This window comes from Peromyscus leucopus, chromosome 14, assembly GCF_004664715.2.
Source record: "Peromyscus leucopus breed LL Stock chromosome 14, UCI_PerLeu_2.1, whole genome shotgun sequence".
Taxonomy (NCBI): domain Eukaryota; kingdom Metazoa; phylum Chordata; class Mammalia; order Rodentia; family Cricetidae; genus Peromyscus; species Peromyscus leucopus.
Genome location: NC_051075.1, coordinates 20,401,326 through 20,427,887, shown reverse-complemented (window position 1 = coordinate 20,427,887; position 26,562 = coordinate 20,401,326). Strand labels below are relative to the sequence as shown.

At 39.6% G+C, this 26,562-nt stretch overlaps 1 protein-coding gene across 1 annotated transcript in view; it reads right to left on the bottom strand.

Annotated features, from left to right (window-relative positions):
* The window catches only part of Scfd1 (sec1 family domain containing 1), an 83,298-nt gene that overhangs the window by 14,883 nt on the left and 41,853 nt on the right, over positions 1 to 26,562 (bottom strand). The window contains exons 12-19 of the mRNA XM_028869672.1: positions 25,603 to 25,693; positions 24,946 to 25,019; positions 24,243 to 24,324; positions 15,269 to 15,365; positions 12,649 to 12,719; positions 10,683 to 10,762; positions 7,625 to 7,687; positions 6,192 to 6,267 (exon numbers count right to left, since the gene is read on the bottom strand). Coding sequence (XP_028725505.1) covers positions 6,192 to 6,267; positions 7,625 to 7,687; positions 10,683 to 10,762; positions 12,649 to 12,719; positions 15,269 to 15,365; positions 24,243 to 24,324; positions 24,946 to 25,019; positions 25,603 to 25,693 — 634 coding nt within the window. The remainder of the gene's footprint in view (positions 1 to 6,191; positions 6,268 to 7,624; positions 7,688 to 10,682; positions 10,763 to 12,648; positions 12,720 to 15,268; positions 15,366 to 24,242; positions 24,325 to 24,945; positions 25,020 to 25,602; positions 25,694 to 26,562) is intronic.

Here is a 26,562-nt window from a genome sequence, read left to right as displayed (position 1 = left end):
GTAATCCTAACACTCTGTAGGCTACGGCAGGAGGACTACCATGAGTTAGTGGCCAGCCTGGGCTACAGTGGTAGCCCTGTCTCAATGACCAAAGGGGGAAAGTTAACTCACACCGAGTCTCTTCACACAAGGAATGTCCACTGTTCTAGTTTCCTGTTGCAGGGATAAACGCTGACCAAACACAACATGGGAAAGAGGGTTTACCTGGCCTACACTTCCAGGTCCTAACTCATCAAGAGGAGGGCAGAACCCATGGAGAATGCTGCTTGCTGGCTTGCTCACAGGTTCACTGTTATCACATAGCCCAAGACCACCTGGCCCGAGATGGACGGTACTATCCACAGTAAGCCTGGCCCTCCACATGAATCAGACAGTTCCTCACAGACATGGCCACAGACCAGTCTCTCAACTGAGGCTCCTGGAGACTCCAGGCTGTGTGAAATGACAGCAGAAGTTAAGCTAGGACAAACCTTTACTGAATGGAACACTGGACTGGCTGGGTGTGGTGGTGCACACCTTCAATCTCGGCACTTAAGAGTTCCAGGCCAGCCTGGTCTACAGAGTGAGTTCCAGGACAGCCTGGTCTACAGAGTGAGTTCCAGGACAGCCTGGTCTACAGAGTGAGTTCCAGGACAGCCAGGGAGACTCTGTCTCAAAAAAAAAAAAAGAAAGAAAGAAAGAAAGAAAGAAAAACTGGATTGCAGCCACTCAGACCACAGCAAGTAGAATGCATCAGTCTTTTTTGTGTAAAGAACAGTTGTCACAGTGTGTAAACCTCACTGAAAAAAAGTAGACGAAATTAACTAAGTGAAAATGTTCTAAGCACATTTCTCTGTATTCTCAGACATTGCTGTTTAGAAACAAAATGGAAAACACTATATTTTTTGTTTTGTTTTTGAGAAAGGGTTTCACTATGTAGCCCTGGCTGGCCTGGGACTTGCTATGTATGGAAATTTTCTGGGTGGCCTGGAAAATACGGAGTTCCACTTGCTTCTGCCTCCCAGTGCTAGGATAAAGGCCTGGTCTAGCACGGCTGGCAGAAAAGACTACTGTGTTGGCTGGCAACTGATTTTTCTTTTTCTTTTTTTAAAGCAGAAGGCTAACACAGACATAGACTTGAGAGGCAGAGTCCCACTCATAATTTCTAAAATCTGTTTCTAAATGAAGTAGAAATCATTTATGAAGCAGAAATTTATCAGAAGATACACACACACACACACACACACACACACACACACACACACACACACACACACACACAGTGAGAAATATATTTCCTAAGACTGGTTTTATGTTTTAGTTACTGGAAAGGTTTAGATAAAAAACCCATGATAACCTCTAATGATGTAATTCCTTTAAAAAACAAAAGGAAATAAAATATGCATAAAAATCAAACCCCTGATACTAACACTGCAGGGCCACGAATGAAAAGGTTTTCTGAGTCTCCTAGAGTTAGTTGCCTGATACAGCTGACTGCTCTATGGGGACCATTTCTAACTCTGTGTTTCTAGGTGTGGGAAGATGCTCTGAGGCTGACGAGCAGAATTGGAGGCAGGGTTGCTGCTGTCCCAATGAGGGTGCTGGAGTTCAGACAAAGAGTAAGGATGGAATATATGCAGATGCTGGATACTCACAGAGGATGGGGATAAATATGAGTCTTTTCCAATCTTTAGGATTATAAGCTAGAAGCAAATTTACAGACTAATTCCAATGCCCATACTATGGATGAGGAATCCATAAAAATATCATGAATTGACTTCCCTTCTCAATCACAGTGTATTAATGGTAATAATGAACAAGATAGAGTTATATGGGTCCACATCTATCCCCCCCCCCCATACCCAATTTCACCAGAGTTGCAAACTTGCTGCGGGCCGCAGGAATATCATAGGAACTCAGCTGGTTATGGCAAAGTCACTACCTGGAGGAATCAGGGAATTCCTCCAGAGGAAGCCAAATCCCAAGGAGTTTTTGGTGTTACTTGGCTTGTTATATATCAGCTGTATTCTGTTATGAAAATCATGTGTGCCTTCATAGATTTCCCAATTGACTTTTCCCTAAGAAAGGCTAACAGTGTGGACTGATCACTCTCTGGACATACACATTCCAGGTATTTGGAGAACAGCCTCAGGAAAGGCTTTCTCTGGAATCAGATATCTCCCCTAGCCACTTTCAAGGACTAAAGGAGACATCGCCCAGGTGGTCACCCAATTTCCGAGGATTAACAGTGATAACAACCCACAGGCGAGTCTCCTGACTTAAGGTAAATTCCACAAGGGGACACCGCCTAGGTCAGGTAGACATTAAGTAATAGCTTTACACAATTTAGCTCAGACCCTCCTTTCTTACAGCCTTACTAACTTTATAGACCTCTAACTACTTACCTAACCACTTCTAGGAATATTTAGTTAACCTTCTGTGCTAACAGCTATGCTCAGCCAGAACTCCCAGTTCAAGCCTCCCTGTAATTATCATTATTGGCAGCATCCGGCCAGGCCATCACCGGATGGAGGAAAGTACCTTATCAGAGATACCTCTGTACTCTCTAAGAACAGACTTAAGCATCCAGGCTTCCTGTTTGAGAAGGCCTGGTGGATGTGCTAATTAAGCTTAACTTCCTCCTTTCCCAACCCTTACCTCCAGTTCCAGATCTCCCTTTAACTATCACCAGAGGCATCTAGCTGTACACAGGTTGCCTAGAGACTGAGCACACTTTCCCCACCCTGCAGAAAAACGGCAGACAGCTTGGACAGATAGGAGCCACAGGAAAAAAGAAGACAGTTTTATTTTCTCCCATTGACCTAGCAACTTATAGATTTTTAACATCCTTTACCAAACACATTTAAGGTTATAGTTGTGCACGTAAGATCCCTCTTCTTAGATATTACCCATATTTAGCCTTTAGTTAATTCATTAGTCACTTCCCCTTTGGGTCACAAATGGTAATTAACAACTAGTGCCCCTCTTTGTAATTCTTATCAACCCTCCATTTGATCCTGATAGCGGACAATCACTGCCTGAGGAAGTTCAGGCTGAGTGTCCTGGGTGGAGGGGAGGATTGTGATTTTGGGGAGATATATAACTGTAAAGCAGAGGAGAGAGAAGAGAGAAGAGAATGGAAGAACTAGATGGGTAAGAACTTGAGAGGAACAAACTGAGATGGGGAAGAAGTAGATTGAAGGGCTACAGGAGAGTACTAGAGGAACGAGATGGAAGATGAGGAAGAGCCAGATGAGAGAGAAGGAGATGGGAGAGGAAATGATATGGGAAGGAACAAGATGGAAGAGAACCTAGAAGGGGCAGAACTAGATGAAGGAATTAAGATAGAACCTAGAGGGGATCGCAGACAGGTGTAGAGAGAAATCAGACTAAAGATGACCTAAATATGAGAGCAGAATACAAGCTTATAACTGTCACAGAATAATAAAGTATATGGACTAAGGAGTTTTGTGTACATAGATTCATTTCTTCCCATTAAAGATTAATTATCAGCTGGTTGTAGATTCTTCCCAGACCCTGGGAGGGGACTATCGAGGGGCTGGACCCCCATAGTCCTCGATACAAACTCATGCAAAGCTGCTTTCATCCATTCCCTATGACCCCAAAGTGCTGAAACAAGCCCTTACAGACAGTCACTGCTAGACAGACCACCAATATTTCAGTGTATCTCCCAAATGCAATTGGGCTTTAAAAGGAACCCTATCAACACCTTATTTCCATTCCCACTCACTTCACTGAAGCAGGCTTGACATTTAGACTGTACAATGTAGTTTACGATGTCTATTTATACCATGAGATGGTTATTATACAATATTCAGAGTTCAAATTTTCAGTTGCATAAAATTTTCAGTCTTCTTATTTAATAACAACCCTCAAGAGAGATCATGCACTGCAATCAGGTTTGTCTTTTCAGCCTGTTTTAAGGTGCATTTCCATTACTTGTAATTTATTTACTGCTAATTCATTTTTTCAAGACCAGTCAAAGTCAGTGGAGATTTCTAAATTCTGCAACTTTGTATTTATATCATTACCACATTCTTGTATAATGATCCTGATACCAATCCATTCAAGTTTGTAAATATCATTCCACTGGCTATGTGAGGGTTGATAGTTAGAATGCATAAAACTCATGCTGCTCAGAAAACAAAATACAAAACGCTCTATTAGTGACCTAGAAAACTGAACATTGTTAATTCTATTATTTCTTTAACTTCTTGGTCAATTTAATTCTTGTCTAATTTATTTATAGCTTACAATGTTTATTCTGATAAAAACACTAAAACAATTTTACAAAGCCAATGAAAAGGCTCAAGCAGATAAAGGTGCTTAGTGACCCCAGTTCCATTCTTGGAACCCAGGTAAAGGTGGAAAGAGAGAGCCAACTCCATACACGCCCCATAATGAAAATAGAAACATGAAAAAGCCAAGGCCATCCTTACAGATGTAAGCAGCCTCAGTTACCGTGTTCTAAGTCTGTATCCCTGCAGCCTTTCTGACGCCTCTCACTTCCTGAATCTCCTAGAAGCCCACAGGGCAATGCCCTCGATACTTGGGTATCAGGACAGCACAGGGTCACAGTGGGCCCCCAGGAGTTTCCCAGGTATTTCTAGAACAGAGAGACTTTACTGGAGCATGATTTGGCAATATTTATTAGGAGTAACTAAAAATGTCCATACCCTTTGATTCCTAAGTAAATTCTTAATTCTAGGAATTTGCAATGTGGGTGGGAGTAATCAGAGATGAATACTCATGCAGAAAAACGAACACTTAGAGCTGTCTTCACACAACCCCTTGCTAACACTGTGGTTCCGGCAGAGGCAGCAATGTTATATAAATAGGGATCACCACAGGGAAATTCAGTTTTTATTTTTCGGGGGTTTTCAAGGCTGTGTTTCTCTGTGTAGCCCTGGCTGTCCTGGAACTCAATCTGTACATCTAACTTTCCTTGAACTCAGAGATCTGCCTGCCTCTGTCTCCTGAGCATTACGATTAAATGCATGTGCCACCACCTATAGGCTAATTTTTACTTTTAAAAGTAATTGCCGATGTCAAAAACAGTTTTCTTAACAGTTTGAAATGTTATGGAAAGCAAAGTAAGGTCATAAATGATGATTTTTGTATTTCATGAAATCTGAAACAAATTTTTGTGTTGCCATAATAAAGCACTTAACAGCAAACCAATTTGGATACCTCTTACAGATTATTTTTAGGAGCCGCAGGGCAGTACTGTGAACTGGTTAAAATAAGCAGATTGAGTATTTAGGAGGACGAGGTGCTGACAATACCACTAAAGGATTCCTTACTGAGGCTGAAAGGGATTCCCAAGTACTCAGGAATAATGTCATTATCTGAGAAGAAAGCTTGGAAGGCCTTTAAATTCAACAAAGCAAATGAGGATTTTTCACTGTTCTCTATTAACAACACAGAGTATTCATTTGTTATTTATTCCTTCAAATGAAGAATCTGAAGGGTCTTTGAAACTAGAAACTCATTTTATGCAACATGCCGTGGGATTTGCAAAATACACATAATAATAATAATATAAAACATCATAAGAAAACATGAGGAAGATTTTAAAGTGTGGAGGAAATTCAGGGAAAGAACATTTTGAAGACAGTATCTCTATACATCTGTCAATCAGCTCTGGGTAACTCACTGTCTTTTAATATGGCTTTTAAAATCTCTACTAAGCAGTATTGATGCAGAAATACTGCATCTCCACACTGATGTGAAACATTGTACGGGATAAGGAACACTGTATCTCCCGCAGTGGTGTGGAACACTGTTATTTCCGCAGTGATATAAAACACTGTTATCTCTGTAGTGATGTGAAACACTGTATCTTGGTACTGATAAACATTGTATTTCCTTAGTGATGTGAAACAATGTATCTTAGATTTGGCAAACATGTTCCAGTTATAATAAAATAAAAAAAAGAGAGAGAAAAACAAAAATGGGAGGATATTAAATACTGAAGAGTAAAGACGGTACAGTTTAAACAAGTACATCTTTAAAAAAATATAAACTACACAGAAATATCTCATTTTCTTACTATGCAAATACGAACACCTTGTTCTAATTTTTCTTTCATATTTCTTACTTGAATACACCCGGAAGTTTCTCTGCCTGGGCAGTGAACCTATCAACACCTATATTTCAAAGTTAGAATGTTTTCTGAGAAGTGTACTTACCTGTTGCTTCAATACCAGGTTCTTCACGCCTTCCATCACAAACTGTGACCCTGTATTCATGACTCGAGATAAGAGACTGGGTAGGGGGAAAGACAAAGAAGACCACATCAGTATCGACTGCTGTCCAGTGTGTTGCTGATACAATGTTTGCCTGATTACACACCACAGGCTGCTCACTGTTTATTTTCATAAACAGAACGGCTGTGAGCGTCTCTACTTCTATGGATATCACTGCTGCAGTTTACTAAAATAGCGATACAATAATTACTAAAAACTCTATAGCGATGCCCTCAATATAAACACCTTAGTTGTTTAGCCTCACACATCGTTTTTGGTAAATTATAATTTGAGACTCTTCCACCAGATGAAAAACAGTAACTCAGACTTTGCTTCTGGAGTTGAATCACATAACACAGAACTGCCTGTCACTATTACCAACAGGTCAAGCACTGCTGATCTTTTTTTTTTTTTTTTTTTTTTTGGTTTTTCGAGACAGGGTTTCTCTGTGTAGCTTTGCGCCTTTCCTGGAACTCACTCTGTAGACCAGGCTGGCCTCGAACTCACAGAGATCCGCCTGTCTCTGCCTCCCGAGTGCTGGGATTAAAGGCGTGCGCCACCACCGCCCGGCTGAAGCCATTCTTTCTGCCAGGCACCCACCTCAGTGAGTGGGGCAGCAGGGCTCAGGGCACCCTATACAGCACCCCCCAGAGGGGAGGCCAGCTGGATTCACTGAACAGACAAAGTTTGTTTCCTCTGGGCTTCATACTCTTATTCTAGCTTTGAAAGTAAATCAGGAATTTGAACCGTGTATGATAGAGGAAGGAGTAGCCAGAATTGCCTTGTTCAGCCAATTGGAAAGCCACACACACACTACAGCAGTCTCCAGGAGAGTGGTTCTCAGCCTTCCTAATGCGGTGACTCTTTAACACAGTTCTTCATGTTGTGCTGACCCCAACCATAATATAATTTCATTGCTATTTCATAATTGTAATTTTGATAGTTATGATTCGTAATGTAAATATCTGATATACAGGATATGCTACACAATCCTTGTGAAGGGTTGTGTGACCCCCAAAGGGGCTGAGAACTGCTCTAGAATGAGGTGTCATTCCCCAGCCCCCAGGAATGAATTTGTCATGGTTAGGTCTTGAGTGACTAGCTTTAAAAATCTATGTTATGGCGACCAATAGCAATACAAACAGTTTTAGTCACATAGTTTGTAAAAATGAAAGGAGTTATAAGAAGAAAGAATGTCATACTATGTGGAAGACATTCTCTTACATTTTAAAAGGAGAGTTAAAACTACCCAAGGGAGCCATAAGTGTTGACATTCTGCATCACGATGAGGTTTTCTGGGAGGTGAGCGATGCCGTGTGTTAAGACGCGAACATTTAAAGTGTGGAGAGCAGAGACCCACATTACAGCACACTCACCCCATGGGTTTAGCGGTGGTGCTGCCGCAGCTGGTGGGAGTGGAGGCCATCTTTGCAAAAGCCCTAGGAGACAAGAGGCGTAAACTTACAAGTGGACAGAGTTATCAGCAGCATCTTGGAATAAAAAGTTTACTGGCTAACATCTAAGATGTGCGGCATTTAAACAGTGAGATTCCCTAAAAGATGCCAGGGCAGGGCTGGGTGTAGCTCAGCAGCCGAACATTGCAGCCGGGCGAGGCCCAGGGGCCAGCAGTGGCCCGGCAGGAACAAGCAGCGCCCGAACTGCGGCCCGGACGCGGCCCGAACTGCGGCCCGACTGCGGCCCGACTGCGGCCGGGACTGTGGCCCGACGTAAGATGCACACTAACACCAACTACTCTCTGGGTAGTGACATCTAGCCACACACTGAGATCTGCCTCAGTCTCCTGAGTGCTGGGGTTACAGGCTGGACCATGGTTACTGGAACAAATACAATTTTCCTTCCCTTTAAAAACATTTATTACTGCTTTGTGTGCACGTGTGCTATGGTGACCACAAGGAGTCAAGGATAACTGGGCGGAGTCAGTTCTCCCTTCTACCTCTAGTGGATTTTGGGAATTGAACTCAGGTCACCAGGCTTGCATTACAGTGCCTTTACCTGCTGGCCATCTTGCTGGCCCAAATTTTACCTTCTTTATATTTTCTCAATTTCCTGAAATTTTCTTTATTAAACTAATAGTTTGCAATTGGAAAGTAAACTGATGTTACAAATTAGAGATTAAACATATTTTAACTGCATGAAATGTCTTAGTTTGTCTTTTCCATGATAGCTCCAAACACTGACTAGTAAACTCCACATATATTATAATAAAAAAGAACAATGACACATTGCCACACAGTCAACTATTTGTCTGTTTTGTGCTTTTTCTATTACAAGAACATGGTCAAACAGAAGAAAACTTTAAAATGTCACTAGAAGCATGGCTAATAAAAAGCACTCCACAGCACAATCTAGAGAAAAACCACTGCTATGAATCTTGTGTGTTTCTTTCTCTATGCACAATGGAGACTATTAATCTATTTTCTGAAAACTGATGCAAAAGCTGATGCATTGGAAGGCAATGCTTGCTTTAGAGGTTTGAAAGAAACAGAGTTGTAAGTGGAGCTACAGGCAGGTACGTGCATTTCAGTGATACAACCAAATGTATGTATGTGTCAATATACACAGGTGGATCATGCTGTAATAAATGTCATCTGAATTTTGGCTCACATACACCTATCCACAAGTTTTCTCTGCTAAGCAAATCCAGCCATTGGCTAAGATCTTATCATTCAGTATAGCTGAAAGCTTTTCTATGTCCCACGTCAGGACAAATCTCTCTCACCCACCAGTCCCGCAGCCGCTCAGACCCAAATAAACACACACAGGCTAATATTATTTTTAAACTACGGCCACGTCAGGCTTCTTGTTATCTAGTTCTTATATCTTAAATTAACTCATCTCTATAAATCTGTACTTTGCCACATGGCTTGTGGCTTACAGGTACATCACATCTTGCTTCTCCTGGGGCAGCTAGCAGCGTCTCCTCTGCTCTCTTTTCTTCTCCCCTATTTCTCTAGTTAGAATGTCCCACATAACCTTATTCTGCCTTACCATTTGCCAAACAGCTTTATTTATCAACCAATCAGAGCAACGTATTTTCACAGCACACAGAAACCCATTCCCCATCAACTCAGTTTTGTCTTTGAATCATTCAGTATAGTTTAGTATCATTCTTTCATTTGTTTGTTAACTGTTCCTTCAACATATGTAAATTCAATGACGGTGCAGGTCCTACCCATCAAGATCCTAGATTATATATATAATATATATGTGTGTGTGTGAACATTATATATACACATATATGTATATACACACATATATGTATATACACACACACACATATATATATATAAATATAAAAATATAGCATCCTTTGGCATTCGTGGGGGTTTGGTTCCAGGATTCTCAAAAGCATGAAAATCTTTGAATGCTCAAGTCCCTTATATAAAATGTGTAATATTTCCATATAATCTTAGCATGTTGTCTCCTATAATTTAAACCATCTCGAAATTATGTATAATATATAATATAATGGCTATGTAAATCTATTAAACTGTATTATTTAGGGAATAACATTAAGGAAAAAAAAACCAAACAATTTAGCAAAATTTTTCCAGAATATTTCTAGCCCATGGTTGCAGAGGTATAGGTATGGAAAGCTGAGGGTATTCATCAAATTAATCAACAAATAGTGTTGTAAACAACTATTCCCTCATCTTAGCACAGTAATGTGAATGGTTCCAATACCACTAAGTCGTCTATCATGATTTTTTAATTATCCAGTTGGATTCTCTCTTATAAAAGTGCTACAATTATAGGAAGGATGGACAGATAGGTCTTGCTATGTAGCCCAAACACTATTGAGCTTGTGATGGCTCATCCTACTTCACCCTCTCAGGCGCTGGGATTACTGGAGTGCACCACCATGCCAGGCTAAAGCACCGCCACTGATTTACCCAGTTTACTGCCGGACACTTGGGTTGGTTTTCACTGCTACAATTTTATGGTTCCAATAACTTCTTTGGATAAATCCTTAAAAGTAGTAGAAGGTCAAAACCTTTTACAGCATTCTGGAAAATCATCAAGATTTATATTCCTACTAGTAGACTCTAAATGCTCCAGTTAATTTTGCCATTTCCTTAGCACAATGTTTTTTTTTTTTTTTTTTTAATTTGGTTTTGTTCTAGTTGCTAGTTAGTAGATTTGAGACATTTGATCGAATAGCTTTCAGTCTCTGACTTTCTCAATGCATCAGTAAAGAAAATATAGGGCTTATCCCAGAATAAAAGGTGTCACTCTTTTATGTAGCTTTAAGTTGTGCATATGGTGGGCCAGACAAGGAAATGCTATGCACTGGCCGTAAAAACTCGCCACGACATTGTTCAGCCTTTTCCCAGCATTCCTATTTTCTTGGGAACAGAGTTTGGATTGTGACCTTACCTGAAGCAATTGGAAAGTAAAAGAACTATGACTTACTTCCACTGCTTGATGTACTGCAAAGGGTTCAGGTTGCACCCTGCATCCGCTAACGCCTTTTTATACTGCTCCAAGTCAGCCTGCATAAGAAAAGAACTCCACGATAGAACATCACACTTTCATAGAAAATTGTGCTTGCTGTTACTCGCTCAATCAAGATTATACTACAAAGGCATGCTGGGTGGCGGCGGCGCACACCTTTAATATGGGAGGCAGAGCCAGGTGGACCTCTGTGAGTTCAAGGCCAGGCTGGACTACAGAGCAAGATCCAGGACAGGCACCAAAACTATAGAGAAACCCTGTCTCGAAAAACAAAACAAAACAAAACAAAACAAAACCAACATAAAAAACAAAGGCATGAGTTTAAATGCCAGGCACCCACGTCAGGTGCAGTTGTACTTTAAATGGCTACCCAATTGAGTATCTGGGACAGAAACCACCCAGATGAGAAGGTAGCCCCACAAGTATAAAGTACGATATTTTGTCATTCCTCAGGAGTTCATCAACTTTCTTCTCTACTGCTAGCATGGACTGCCTTTCTTCAGGACAAAAGTATTTCCACACCAGAACTGCTGAGGACCAACACAGCCTGAGGGGTCTACGGCTCCGGCTTCTCCTTTCATCGACACTGTGGGGCTCAGAGACATTTGTGGAAGAACAGCTGTCCTCTCGTTTTAAAATCGTTTCTTCCTTCCCTGTTCTCTTTACCCCCTGATGAGTGGGTCTAACTGAACTGGTGTGAGTTGAGGAGCCAGCACCACAGTGAAAAACTGCATGTGCTCTTGTGTGTGAGTGTGGATGGAGTGCAGAGCCTCAAGTCACCGCGGCCTCAGTCACTCCTCGCCTTAGTTTTTGAGACAGGGTCTCTCACTGAACCTCCAGGCTAAGGAGGCAGCTTGACTGGCTGGCCAGCAGGCCCCAGGGATCCTCCTGTTTCCTCATGCCCGGTGCTGGGACTGCAGGTGCACAGCGGCTTCCTTTAAAACATGGATGCTGGGATCAGATTCGGGTCCTCACGCTTGCAGGACAAAGCAAGCACGTTATGGACCAAGCCATCCCCCAGGCCTGTCAGGGGAAAACTTTTAAGCTCATCGTCAACCAGAGACTTTAACTTCTTTGCATTTTCAGGACAATTAAGCTGATATTAGTAATCATGAATTAAGCCACTTAATGATCAGTAAAGTTTAGTAAAATCTTTACAAAAATAAGATGGTCCAATTAAAACAATATTAAGGTTTAAAAATATATCCTTAAAATATTATAAATAGGACATCAGAGTCTAAGAAACAGGTAAATCTTCACTGATGAGAAAGTTATTTCTAGAAAAGAACCACACTTTCTTTCTAAATTAATTAGAGGAAAAGTTAAGTGATCAATATAGTCTACAGCAAAGTAAAAGGGTCCTAAGTGTATAATGATTTAACATGCTAATAATATTTTGACCAGTGGAAGCTTTACAACTTAAAAAAATAATAATAAAGCTGGTATTGAGAATTATCTCAATGGTATCTTGGAGGTTCTTATGTGTGCAGCTTATTATGCAAAGCGATACTTGATTAATACAAGGAAGAACCCATGGTCTCCAACCCACTTTCCTTTACAGAACACCGGACAGTACAGGGTATGTTCTGTAACAGTCACTATCTTTAAAACAATTTTAAAATGAGAAGTAACAACCTTTTGAAAAGCCCAGCACATCGGGCTAAGTAGTTCAAAACAGTTATTTTTCAGAAGGATTTTGACCACTTGAAGTCAGTTTCTATTTCAACAACGTAAAAGTGGTCAGTCATCTAAGCAGTGGCAAAAACATCGGTATAAAACCCTGCAGCAAACAGAAGCTGCCTGAACAATTTTTTTTAATGAATGAAACATCACATGTTTAGTGATCCCTGATGTCTATTTTTGAAACTCTAACTGGTGGCTGCAAATCCTCATGCCTTCTCCTCAGTAGCGTCAATGGACATACCTCAGAAGGGGCTTGCTGGGCGCTTATATAATAGATAAGAAACAGCCTCATTTTGTCTTCTGGAGTTCCCGCTACAGGGAAGAGAAAGGAAAAAAAGACTTATAATTGTAATTATTGAGCATTATAATTAAAACTTAGAAGAACCTTAAAATTCAAAGCATGTGTAAATATGACAGAACAAAATGCGGCTCTTAGTCAACTGAGATGAAGTAGGAAGTACTAAAATCACAACCACTGAAACTGAAAGACAAAAGGCGGAATTGGAGGAGGGACTACAGAAACCCCTCATTTGTCTCCCAGACTGCATAGAATGCTAAGATTTATCCTCAGGCATAAACCACATAGCAAAGAAAGGATTCGGACAGGTAAGTGTGCAGTTCTAAATATCATCTTTTCAGGTGTCAAGGAGAACAGGACTGTCCTAAGTCAGAGGTGTCACGCCGAGGTGTGGGGTTATGAGATCCGCTGGCTAAATGAAATCATCTAGCTGAGCCAGAAGTCTTATTTCCTAAACTGAGTTTCTCAACGTAACTGTCCCCTCTGAAGAGTTTACTTTACTACAAGGTTCATGAAAACTATACTTTTATATCAAAACATGAAATGGAGTATATTTACCTCAAATTTTAAGACAAAACTAAGGTTTCAAAGAAAGTCCCTGCTACCTGGGAGTTTTCCCGATGATGATGTCTACTATATAACTCAAGGCCTGGACTCTGCAGAGAAACTCACGCATCCCTCTTCTTCCACACGGTGCACTTTGGTGGAAAGATGATATAGAAATGGCTTTAATGAATAACCTATCAAATCTCATTGACAGTGTGTCCTAGGATGTAAAGACTTAAACTATCATCACAGAACAAAAACTAAGACATGCCTGTACTCTCAGGACTTAGAAGACCAAGGAAAGGAGGATCTCAGTTCAAGGCCAGCCTGGGCTACATGGTAAGTTCTAGACCTGAGATTCTGTCTCAAAAATCAACTAACCAACCAGACAAACAAAAGACAAAAGCCCACCACTACAATAAACAATAAAACAAGATTAAAAGAAAACGTGACAGCTGATGAAGCATGGAGCTTCATGGGATTTAGAATCCCATGATTCATTTAAACTCTTCAATTTACCTTATTTCCTGAATATGACTGATCAGTGGCAGGTTTAGTCAAGTTCTCAGGTTTACACCATTCTGGTATATTTCATTACTGACAACGTTAAATGGGATCACCTAGTGAGGTATTGACTATGGTTCTTTATTGTGAAGTTTCTATTCCCCCTTCATAGTTAACAAGTATTCGTGGGAAGTACGATGGTCGCAACATGAACTGTCCCAAGCAGGCTCACGTACGGCACTGGCTGGCAGCTGGCAGGCCTTTGGGAAGCGACTGGGTCCTAACAGTTCTCACCCAGTAGACTCACAAGATGGTGACACTCTTGGGAAATGATGAGAAGCAGGAGGTGGGTCTAACTGAAGGAAGTAGATCACTGCAGATATGCTGTATGAAGATGTACCGATCTTCTAGCTTGGTAGCCATGAAGTGAGCTGTTTTGTTCTACCACAAGTGATGGGCCATGACGCCCAGGGTCACCTCAGATCCAAGCAATGGAACCAGACAAGTGTGGACCAAGACCGCTGAAACCTTTCCTCCTTTTAAACTGTTTCAGGGATCTGTCACAGTGATGAAGTCTCATTAACAGATGCAGTGCTCTGAAATCATGTGAGCATCGTATAAAATTTCAAGTATGTCACCTATTTTTTCTATATGGAATCATGGTCTCCTTTCCATCCTGTGGGCTCTAGCCCACGATTTATTATCATATTCTTACTTTGATGGTCAAATCGTTCTGACCTGGAGCCTCTTCAAACTGACTATGTCCTTTTGACATGTTTCCTTTTTGTTGTTATTTGTTTCCTGGCACAACAAATGTTGTAGACTCACTTTTCATATTTCCCCTACTCTATCCTGCAGTCCACTCCTTCTGTGCTGGGCCCTAGTGGAAAATGCTACTTGTTCGCTCAAATCCAATGGGCACAGCTGCTCCCAGACCTTCGTGACTGCAAGCCCCAGGATCCTCCTGGGGTCCTCCTCCCAGCACTGGGAGTCTAGGTACGTAGTGCAGCACAGAGCTGCTCAGGTCCTCCTGTGTGCAGGCAAGCACTCCATCCAGAGAGGCCCTCCCCACTGCAGGGTTTGCGGGGCACTCCACAGTGTTTGTAGAAGCCTGTTTCCTGAACGTTTAAAGTAGAATTCAGCTTTAGTTACATTTTTTTTTTTTTCATGATATTCTCTGGGACAAACCAAAATGAAGTAGAAAACACCCCCTGAAGACACCTGCTTTCAATGCCATTCATTCAAATCTTCCTGGATGAGTAGAAAGCGATGGCCATCCATATCACATTAAAGACATGAGTAAAAAGTATTTACAAATACTACCAGAGAAAAACTAAATTAGAAATAACTTTTCCATTTTAAGAACTGCTATGTTGAAAACTTTTCAGCAGAAAATAGCTCATTTAGTTACCTTGTAATTAGGCCTGACTGATACAGTAATGCTACTTGAATTTTGTCCAGACTGAAATGCTAGAACCATTCCTGTAAACAGTCTCAAATGTATGGGACGTACCATCAGGGTCGGATATGACATCTAGGAGAGACTTATCCAGAGTAGTCTTGCTCATTATTTTTTCTTCATATTCAAAATATACATCCAGTTTTCTAGCCTGTTTCAAAATAAACATTAGGTAAAAATATAGTAAGTAATAAAAATATAGTAAGTCTCTTGCTAACAAATTTCTATTTTCTATGATGAAATTTATAAACAAATGTTTATTTAAATATAGTTTAGTGTCTTAGTTTTCTGTTTTTGGTTGAAAGCTTACTTATGTAGCATGTGGATCCACACATGTCACCCTAACCAGACAGAAAGGGAGACTACTTATGTTACTTCTAGTGCTCTTTCCAACAAGCAAGATCCCTTATTTTCATGCCTTTGTTCTTATTTTGTTTTTGAACTGAGTTGGAAGTGATTTGGAGACACATAAGCAGTAGTTTTCTGTTAGATCATCCTAGGACACAACAGAATAGAGACATCTGAACAGTAGTAGGTAGATTGAGGAATGGACTTCATGTGTGAGCCACAAAAAACCAGGAAAGGTCTTTTCAACCCAGTCCTGTGCAGTGGAACCCAAGGCCATAGTTTTAAAGTCATGAAGCACTCACACAGTAAGATTAAAAATGGGGCTGGCAAGATGGCTCACTGGCTGAAGGCATTTGCTTTCAAGCCTGGTGACTCAGTGATTCCTGGAGCCCACATGGTAGGAGAGCTAGCTGATTTCTGACACTAATTCTCTGAGCTCCGCATGTGCACTGTGGCGCATAATGCAAACATAAGTGTATCGTGTGTGTGTGTGTGTGTGTGTGTGTGTGTGTGTGTGTGTGTGTGTGTGTGTATGTGCAATAAAAACAACAGAGAGAAGTATACACTGGGAAGACCTGCCTCTCAACTGTCTATCACTCTGCACTGCTCCTAAAAGTCTTCATTTTGTTTTTCCATATTTTTCAGCTTGCTGGATAAAATGAATCCTTTCTTTTTTACCTCATTCCTTAGAGACAGGACAGCACATTGTTAAGTGAGACAGCTTGTCAGAATGCTCAGTTTCTATGAGACTCTCGGACTCACTAGGTGGCCATCTTGTTTCTTAACACATGCATTGTTCTCTCAAACAAGACAATGCACTTCTAGGAAGTCAAGTCCAACGAAGAACGTGTAACTTCAGTTTCTGATATCTAACGTCTACTAAGGGCCCTACTGAAAACCTGTTATTACTGTTTAAAAAATATGTAATCTTTCTACCTTAGGGACCAAAATCTGTTATTAGTTTAAGAATAATTAAAAGGTTATAAACTTAAACCATACTACCTTAATAAATCATAGAACTGCTCTCATTAAATTATATTTTAATGCCATATTTTGGCCATTAAAGTTGCCTCACAAAGTAGCTACATGAAATTCATAAATGTGAGTAACATTAAGTACTCACTCTTACATTACACAATTTACTCTAGATTAAGACACAATGTAATTAAATGTAAATATATTGCACATATATATGTTACATATATACATATATATATTTGAAGACAATGTTTCATTATGTAGCCTTGGCTGCCCTGGAACATGTTATGTAGACAAGGCTGGCTTCAAGCTCACCAAAATCTACCTGGCTCTGTCTCTCTAGTGCTGAAATTAAAGGCATGCAATCACTATGCCGGCAATGTAGTAGTTTTTATAATATGACAAAAAGTAATGCTTTTTAGAAAATTTTTCTGATAGGAATTATCTTCAATGACACCACCCTCTACTTAAAAAATATTGGTGGCCAGAAAATTCAGACATATATGAAAATACTTAGAAACTACTTTGAGTTTACAAATACTTAGGAACTCATTTGAGTTTCTTTTTTGAGTATGCATGCCATGATTATGGGTGCAGGTATGTGGGTGTGCTACAGTGTGAATGGAGGTCAGAAGACAACTCCACTGTTGGTCCTCACCTTCCACCTTGAGACAGGTTCTCTTGTTACTGGCTGCTGCACACACTAGGATAGCTGACCTGTGAGCATCGCTGAGCTGTGTATGTATTCCCTCGTCTCCACCTCCCATCCCGAGGTAGCAGCACCAAGAGCATGGACGTACATGCCTGCACCTGGCTGTAATGGGTTATGGGGACTTGATTTCACGTTCCCATGCTTGCATGTGCTTTTCCCTCTGAGCCTTCTCCCCCAGCACCTATTCTGAGTTTCTGTCTCTTCAGTTTGATGTGCTATTTGTGGAGGCTGCTCTAGATCTGTTTCAAAATATGGAAACAACTTTAATGTATAAATTTATTCAATATACTAACTTCTACTTCAAATATTTAATCTTATCTACAAGAATCTGTAATAAAAATTTAAATGTATACAAAATAATATTTAGAGATAAGTATTTAAAATAGAAATGTAAGTACAATTATAATGTAATGATATTGTTTCCATGGAAATATTAATTATTGATACTATTTTATGAAAATATGTGTTATTGTTCTTTAAATAAGAACAGATTTTCAATATGGCCCTTAATAGAAATTAGGTAAAAGAAGTTGAATTTACATGTTCTTCTTTGGGCTTCACTTTCTAGAAATGCACTGTCTTGTTTGAGAGAACAATAATAATATCAATTATTGATGTTGTTTTATGAAGATATGTAAACTGCTAAGGCTTTCAGAAACTGTTTGGTTTAAATGTATTCAACCAGTGCATTGAGCACTTAAAGATAAACCCAGAAAAAGCAAAAATCACAAAAAGCAGCAGAAGACTGGGGAAAAACAAACAAGAACTGAAGACAAAAGTCTTAAGAGCCAAAAGCTGATTCTTTGAAAAGATCAATTAAACTGACGTGCCTGTCTGTAGTCATATCTAAGAAACCCAAGGAGAAAGGAGACAGACTACTAAAGTCAGAAAAGATAAAGGAAAGGTTACTTCGGGGGATCAATAACATTAAGAAGACAAAAATGTATTTCGAACAACTGTGTATCTATAAACCCAGTAATATGGTAACACATATGAAACAAACCAATTTCTTGAAAGATACAATCTACCAAACTCATTTAAGGAGAAAAGGATACTATGAATATGTCTATCTCTATTTTTTAAATATACTGAAATTAAGCACCTTCAAAAACTGAAAACACCAGACTCTGAAGGGAACACTGGTAAACTAATGAATTCTACATTTATAAAATATTTATAAAACAACAAAAATCCCACCATAAAACCAAAACCAGGGCTGAAGAGATGGCTCAGCGGTTAAGAGCACTGGCTGTTCTACCAGAGGTCTTGAGTTCAATTCCCAGCAACCACATGGTGGCTCACAACCATCTGTAATGAGATCTGGTGCCCTCTTCTGGCCTGCAGGCATACATGCAGACAGAGCACTGTATATGTAATAGCTAAATAAACCATTAAAACAACAACAACAACAACAACAAAAACAAAACACCAAAACCAACCAACCAAACAAAAACCCAAATCTCTGTAATCTCTTCTAGAAAACAGGACGGCAATGATGAGAAGGTCCAGAGCAAGGCAAGAATGTTTTAGCACTGCCATCGAATGAAGGGCCTAGCAAGCACAATAAACTAGAGATGGAAATAAAAGGCAAACTGAATGTGCAGGAAGCAAGAAAAACGTCCTGTTGCAGAAGACAAGACTGCCAAAAGAAGTAACATCAAAAAGTCTTGGCAAACTCTAGGATATAAGGTTTTATACCAGCATGAACAACTGAAAGCCTAAAGTAAAACTACCAATTATATTAGCATCAAAAACTCCAAATAAGGATGACAGAGAAAAATATCCAACACTGTCAGGTTGCCAGTCCTTTCTGGTTTGACCCAAAGACTTAAAAGAATCCCAATATAAAGCTCAGTCAGTTATCGCATAGATATCAACAAACAATTTTAGGGATAACACGGCATGGCAAGAGATGTATGACCGCCAAGAGATTAAGGAAGGTGATTAAGTTTGGAAGAATGGCATTACTTGACTACAAGATTTCAGAGGCTACCATAATATCAGAGTGCAGTATTGATGAAATAATTGACCAACGGATCATTGTAAGAGAAAAGAGACCTCCCAAAAGGACCCACAGAAATACAGTTAACTAAATTTTGATAAGATCAACACAATTGAGACAGTCTTTTCAATAAATGGTGTTAGGACAAGTAAATAGCCACACACACAAATCTAGACACAGACTGAAAGGGACCATAGATACAGTAAAATCTAAAACAACTAGAAGATGGAGAAAAATCCTGTCCATTACAAAAAAATACATAGTCTTGGATATGGTAATGAGTTTTTAGATATACTACCAAAGCCATGATCCATGAATGACACCCCACCAGAAAAGTAGCATATGAAAAGATATGCCATATGCCATCAAAAAAAAACGCAAACTAAAGTGATGGGATGCCACAACATACCTGTTAGAATGGCCAACTCCAGAACACTGACAATACCAGATACTGAGAGCGATACAGAGCACAACTTTCATTTATTGCTAGAGGCAATGAAAAACAACATCACACAACACAACAGATACTATCCAGAAATAAAACAAAGGGGCTAGAAGCCATGAAGAGGACAGGAGTCTTAAATGCATGCTAAGTAAAAGGAGCCAGTATGAAAAGGCTGTGTACTCTATGATTCTGATAAGGCATATGAAAATACAATAGCATAGAAATGGTACAGTGATCAATGGTCGCCAGGTCTGCAGTGGAAGATGAAGGCACAGGGAGGAGTAGAGACGAACAGTGGAACGGGGTTTTAGGACCCTGAGACTATTCCATGTGATGCTGCAATAGCAGATACATGCCATCATACATTCATTAAAGAATATGTAACACAAAATGAACTCCAAGGTAAACTGAGGACTTTAGCTAACAAGAATGCATTAATATAATACTGATTTAGCAAACATGCCACGCTAATGCAAACTATTACTAATGAGAGAAACTGCAGGTGTGAGTGACAGGGTAACCAGGAACTGTTATTCCTTTTCAATCGAATCCCACCTCGTGGAACTACTGATCGAATCTATGGCCTTACATATACTCACGCTCAACCTTCTCTTTTTTGTTTTCCCCCATGCAAACTCAAAACCACTCTAAAATAAATGAAGACTCATAATTAAAACCCAAACACATGGTGCTAGAGAGATGGCTGAGCAATTAAGAGTGTCTGCTGCTCCTGCAGAGGACCCAGTTCAGTTCCCAGAACCCATGCCTGACAGCTCACAACTACTTCTAACTCCAGTTCCAGGAGACCTGATGCCTTCTGGCCTCGGAGGGCACCAGCATGCATGTGAACATACACACAAAACAAACAAACAAACAAACAAACAAACACCAGTCATACATCAGAAAATGTATGTACCTTTGAAACATTCCCCTCTTATTTCTTCATGTTTATTCTATGTGATTTACTCAACACAACTGTAACTCATCTGTAGACATTTAAAATCAATATGCACCTAGAACAACTCAGCAGGACCAGGAAGCCAACACACGACTATTCCTTCTGCAAAGCACACTTCCTGTGCGAAAAAACAGCATACAGCATTTCTTTCACTATTTGCCTGTTGCTGCTTTATTTCTATGTACATATGTGTATATATAAATGCACGCACGCATACACACACACACACACACACACACACACACACTTAGATTACAGCTGCTCTGATCTCTTTACAAGTCCTGGCCATCACCTACAATTGACATTTCAGTGGAACATTAAAAGGCACTGTAGCTGGATAAAGATTGGGGAAACAGTCTCAATGAAGTTTACTCATCTTTTGGGGATTTAAGTGGCCCTGTAGTTCACTTTGATCTAATAAAGAATTATTGTTGAATACTCATTTAGTTTACATAATCTGTACTTTTTTTTTTTTTTTTTTGGTTTTCAAGACAGGGTTTCTCTGTGTAGCTTTGCACCTTTCCTGGATCTTGCTCTGTAGACCAGGCTGGCCTCGAACTCTCAGAGATCCGCCTGACTCTGCTTCCCAAGTGCTGGGACATAATCTGTACTTTAAACCCCTGCTTTAATGGTTTTCTTTCTAGGGCACAAGGCTTTCTTACTTCCTCACAGTTGATCAACAGGTTACTTGCAGACTTTTTCAATACAAAAGCACGCTAGTTTGTGAGTAACAAATTAGCTTCTAGTCTGAGATGTCCTTCTAAAGACTCAACAACCCTAAACAAAACACTTTCCTAAAACCAAAGTGTCTCTCAAGTTGAACTGCTTAGGTCAGGAATGATGGCACAGTAAACGATCTTACACAGACATCCTCTCCCAGCATAGAGCAGTTCTGAAATGACAATCACAAGGACTGTCCTCACATGCAAAGGATACTTTATATGGCTCCATTTTCTTAGACAGCTTTCTACCTCGAGTTTATTTCCAGAACTCTCCACCTCTCCCTCAACACACTTGCCTCTTGAAACACATCACATGACTCACCCATAAGGAAATCCTTACTATTTGGACTTCCTCATCTATCACTGTCTCCTCAGTGAAGCACTGTGTCTCCAGATCCTCAAACATGCCCATTACTTTACCCCTGTCCCTCCTGCCTAGAATGGCCGGCTCTGAGATCCCCACTAACTCCCTGCTTCTAGTGACTTAGAACTAAACTCCAACACCCATCCATCAAGGCCAACTTACTTCCTTAGCCATGTAACCTCCGACCTGCCTGCCACTGTTGGCTGTTGCCTCTTATTCGTCTGCTTTGCTGTTCTAACACTTCTTGACATCTTTCCCCTACTTTATTTACTTTATTTTCATTGTAATATAAGTTATATGAGAAGGAAGAAATTGTTTTGTTATTTTAACCAAAATGTTGTAAAACCAAAAGTTCTAGTCTGACCTACTATTAAAGAGTATGTTCATAAAAATATTGGGGGAAGGATGCATTTGTGAAGTTATAGAAACCAAAATTTTCTATAGTTACAATTATCTACTTGGGGTCATGCAACCTAATTTAGTAGCAAGAGTGGAGCTTGGCATTTTCCTGACCTTTAGAGCTATGAGAAGTCAGAAAATAATATATAAGTATTAATAAACTTTTAATAATGAAACGAAATCTATAAGCCAAAGAAAACTGTGGGAACGATGTTAAGCCTCAAAGCATTCACAGAACTATAAACAACTGTCACGCACACAGATTTTCTTTTAATATTTATTTTTTATTTATGTGCATGAGTGTCGTGCCTGAATGTACATCTGTGTACCACTTGTGTGCTCTCAGAAGCCAGGAGAGGGCGTCAGACCCCCTGGAACTGGAGTTACATATGGTTGTGACCTACACCCTGTTGGGGCTGGGAACCTCTGCCAGAGCAACAAGTGCTCTTAACTGAGGCATCTCTCCAGCCCCTAGAATTCATTTTTTATAGTGAAAAATGGTTGCTGAATGGATCATACAGTTTTAATTACATAATTACACTTTATTAGATATACACCAGAATCTAAATCTTACTAGTTTAGGGAGTTAACTTTTCACTTTCCGTAAGCAGAGCCTCCCAAGAACAGCTTGTCACCTGGTTATACGTTATGTTATCCCCACAGGAGAGAGTGACCTGATGTCAACAGGCACAACATAAGGACGTGGAGACACTAACAGAAACACTGACAGACTGCACAGTTACGTTTCCTACCTATGAGAATGTGAAAAGTACTGAGTAACAATAATATCAAGGTGTCAGCTTAATAGAAATTCTGCAAGCTGAATTCATTCTGCACCATGTCCATTACCTACATATTAATTCTTTTCTAGTGTTTTTTTTTTTTGGCTTTTAAAATGATTAATAAATAAAGTGTTTAAGTTCCTTCTCATAAACAAAACAAACAAAAAAATCAAGATACTTTCTGCATCTCTGGTGAGCAGCACACACTCTTATCCTTCAGAGTGCCTCAAATAGTTCATATTGAGTGGAAAGCAAGTCCTCAAGTCTGTCTATTTGGCCACTGGATTGAACTGGATGTCTTTAGAATTAGTATCAGCAGAATAGTGAAGAACTCATCAAGCAAGCTCATGCATGGTAACTATAAGTAAGAAAAAGAACTATGAAGACAATACTGATAAGCTCCAATGTATTTGTTTCAAAAATCACTGTCTTATGAGAGAAAGTGAGGCGTTTTAAGTTAATAGACATCTAAAGCCAAAAACTTCAGAATCCAGTTACACAAATGAATCATGTAATTAGTGTGTATTTTAGGCAGTATCCTATCAAAAAGGATTTCTATGCTGGACATTGTGGTACATAATCTCAGTACCTGGGAGGTGAAATACTCAAGGATTTGATGCTGATATGAACTAAGATGTGAATATGACTGTAAATATACTATGAACTTATTAGACATCATATATAAAAAAGAATATAAAATATTTTATATTCTAAACAGAATATGTGTTGAAATACTAATATTTTGGACATTAATGATTATATACAACGTACTAAAATAAATTTTACTTATTTTTCCCTTTTAATGTGACTAATAGAAAAATCTAAAATTACACTGGCAGCTGATATTATTCTTGTTAGAAAACACTGATTTAGAACCAGTGAACTTTGGGTTATGATGACAAGAAGGGAAAGAAAAGTAATAATCATGAGCACAACAGAAAAGGATATAATCCAAGGCTGAGGCAGAAGGATAGTGAGTTTGAGGTCAGCCTGAGTCACACTGTAAAACCACGTCAAACATCAAAAACAACAACCAAAAACAACAACCAAAACAGAATTAAAAATCTGCATTGCCAATGGTTAGCTACATGGCTGTTCATTAACAGAGTAAGCACAGTATTGAGATTCTGCAGCACACAGCATCACAGCCCAACTACGAGTTAGCAGAGTGGTCTTCCTGGGTTCTGAGGTTCCCTCATTTGCAGAAATGAACACACAGCACTGTTGCTTCCTGTAATTACACCGTATCATGGCAAGAGACGTTCAATGAGATATGAACAGATATCAGTGGATTGTGGAGGGAAAAAGTTACATTTACCTTTATGTGTTCTAAAACAGCAGTGGCAACATTTGTATGGAGATCAATAAGTCTTTTTTTTTCAAGGAGTTCTGGCAAAGAACTATAAGTTACAAAAAATTGAAAATTAACCACAAAATTTCTAAGAAAGTAATGCAGACCTCAATAAACCCCTGCCTGCTGCTTCACGAGGAAACTCAGAACACTGAATCAAAGTGACAAGTTAAACTGTCAACTGAACTGAGCTCTAGCTTGATCATATACCACATGCATCACTCTAAAAATACAGGCGAACGTTATCTTACAATAGTCTGGTGCCAACACATTACTTCTACAGTTCCACATTCTGCTTCCAATGTTTAGGGGTTTAGAATAAAATGAGATTAACAGAAACATGCTCTTACCTATAGTTCTCTAGGTACTGGAAACCTGTTTCAACTGAATTAAAACAGCAGTAGCAATAGCAAAACGAACAATGACTGGTCCCACTTTATCACTAATACTGTTTTCCTAGTCAAATTATTCGAATTGGAAATTTCTAACTATTCACACAGGCAGTTACTCTGTTGCATCTGAGAGGAACAGAAATCAGCCTAAATGTGTTCAAAGCATTCAGTTCTTCAAACTCAGAGGCACAATTGCATTTCCTACTGTTCCCTCTTACTAAGATCACTAGAGATTTTTAACTTCCAGGGTAAATGTCATCATCAGGAAGACTGCTCACCTGACTGCTGACGTGAGCTTAGCCGTGTTATCAGAAAGCATGCTGATGGCTCCCTCGTCCTCGCCTTCTAGTCCCTGTGAGGGGATGAAAAGGCTCTTAGGACTTGAACACTGCCAGACCCAAGCAGAAGGTCAACACATCCCACAGACTGCTGATAAGCAATGATAAACTGGGTCACCTGGCACAAACAGGATCTTTTGGGGGTAAGGACACACATTTTGACAACTACAGAAAGGTTCTAGTGGCCACCTTAGCGGGCACTCTCAATGCCCAGACACTCACTGCAGGTGAGACACAGGACTCAGCCTTACAGCTGACATCTGTCCACAGTCTGCAACAACAAGAAATCCTGGGCACACATCTTGAAAAATAATATTACTGTGTCATTTCAAATCACAACCCATTCCTTAAAATCAGCTTCTTCTTAATAGTTAGATTTGTTTTTTGAAAAAGAATACCAAAGCTGGGTGTGTGGGCTTAGACAGGACTGCCAGGAGTCCGAGGCTAGCCTACGCTATGGTGGCCTATGCTACGGTGTGAGACGGTTTGTCAAAACCAAACACCCTTGAGTAGGCTGATAATGATTGCGCTGGACTTTGTTTGACCTCTGCAGATGACCTCCCTCTACCTTTGCCCTGGGTGTGAACAGGACCTTACCATGATGCTCTTCAGACGTTTCACCTCATCTTCTTGGGCTCGGTAGGATTCTAGCTCTTGCTGGACTGATTCTGCGACTTCTGGGAACGGACTGAAACGACATTGCGCACGATCAACTGAGAGTAAAGGATTCAGCGTTTTACACGTGTGTTTTGAAATACATGTAAGATTATTACTTTAAAAACAGTTTTGAATATATTTTATATATAACATGGGTAGACATATATAGATAAAACTATGTAATTTAAAAGTGTGTGTATCATAATCAGAAATCTGCACAAATTCTACTTCTAGTCTTTTCATTAATGAAATCACATTTTCTCTTTATATAGTGTTTAAACAAAAACATATTTTAACTTATTATTTACTTACATGACTGAAAATCAAAGGAAGACAAATAAGTATGTTTGAGCATTAAATAAATATTATCACCAAAACTAGCAGATGTCAGAAGAACCATTCAACTATAATGACAACGATTTAAAAAATAGCATCCTAAATTTAGTACTCTTAGCACCCTTACTGGTAAAAAGAGCAATCTTCAGGGTGAGCTTTCGAAGAAAAAGAGCCCTACAAATAACTAATGAAGCCGGGGGGTCAAAAAGAAATTTCTTCTTTATGTGGAATATGATTCCATTATGCATGTGTACATGATGTTTATCATCCATTCATCTACTGACAGACATGTAATTTAGCATTCTGCCTCTGCTATTGTGATTGGCGTAACAATAACATGGATGTATACATGTCTTTGTGGTAGGATATGGAGTCATTTGGGTATGAATCTGGAGTGGTATAGCCGGGCCTATGAGAGTTCATTAGTTTCTTCGGTTTTGATTCATGATCAAAGTAAAATATGAGAGAATAATGATGACCTTTTTAACACCTTATTCTTGCTCACACAAATCAGTGAAAAAGTATATGGTATTCAAAGTTCTCCAAACACATCACAAAAGAAAA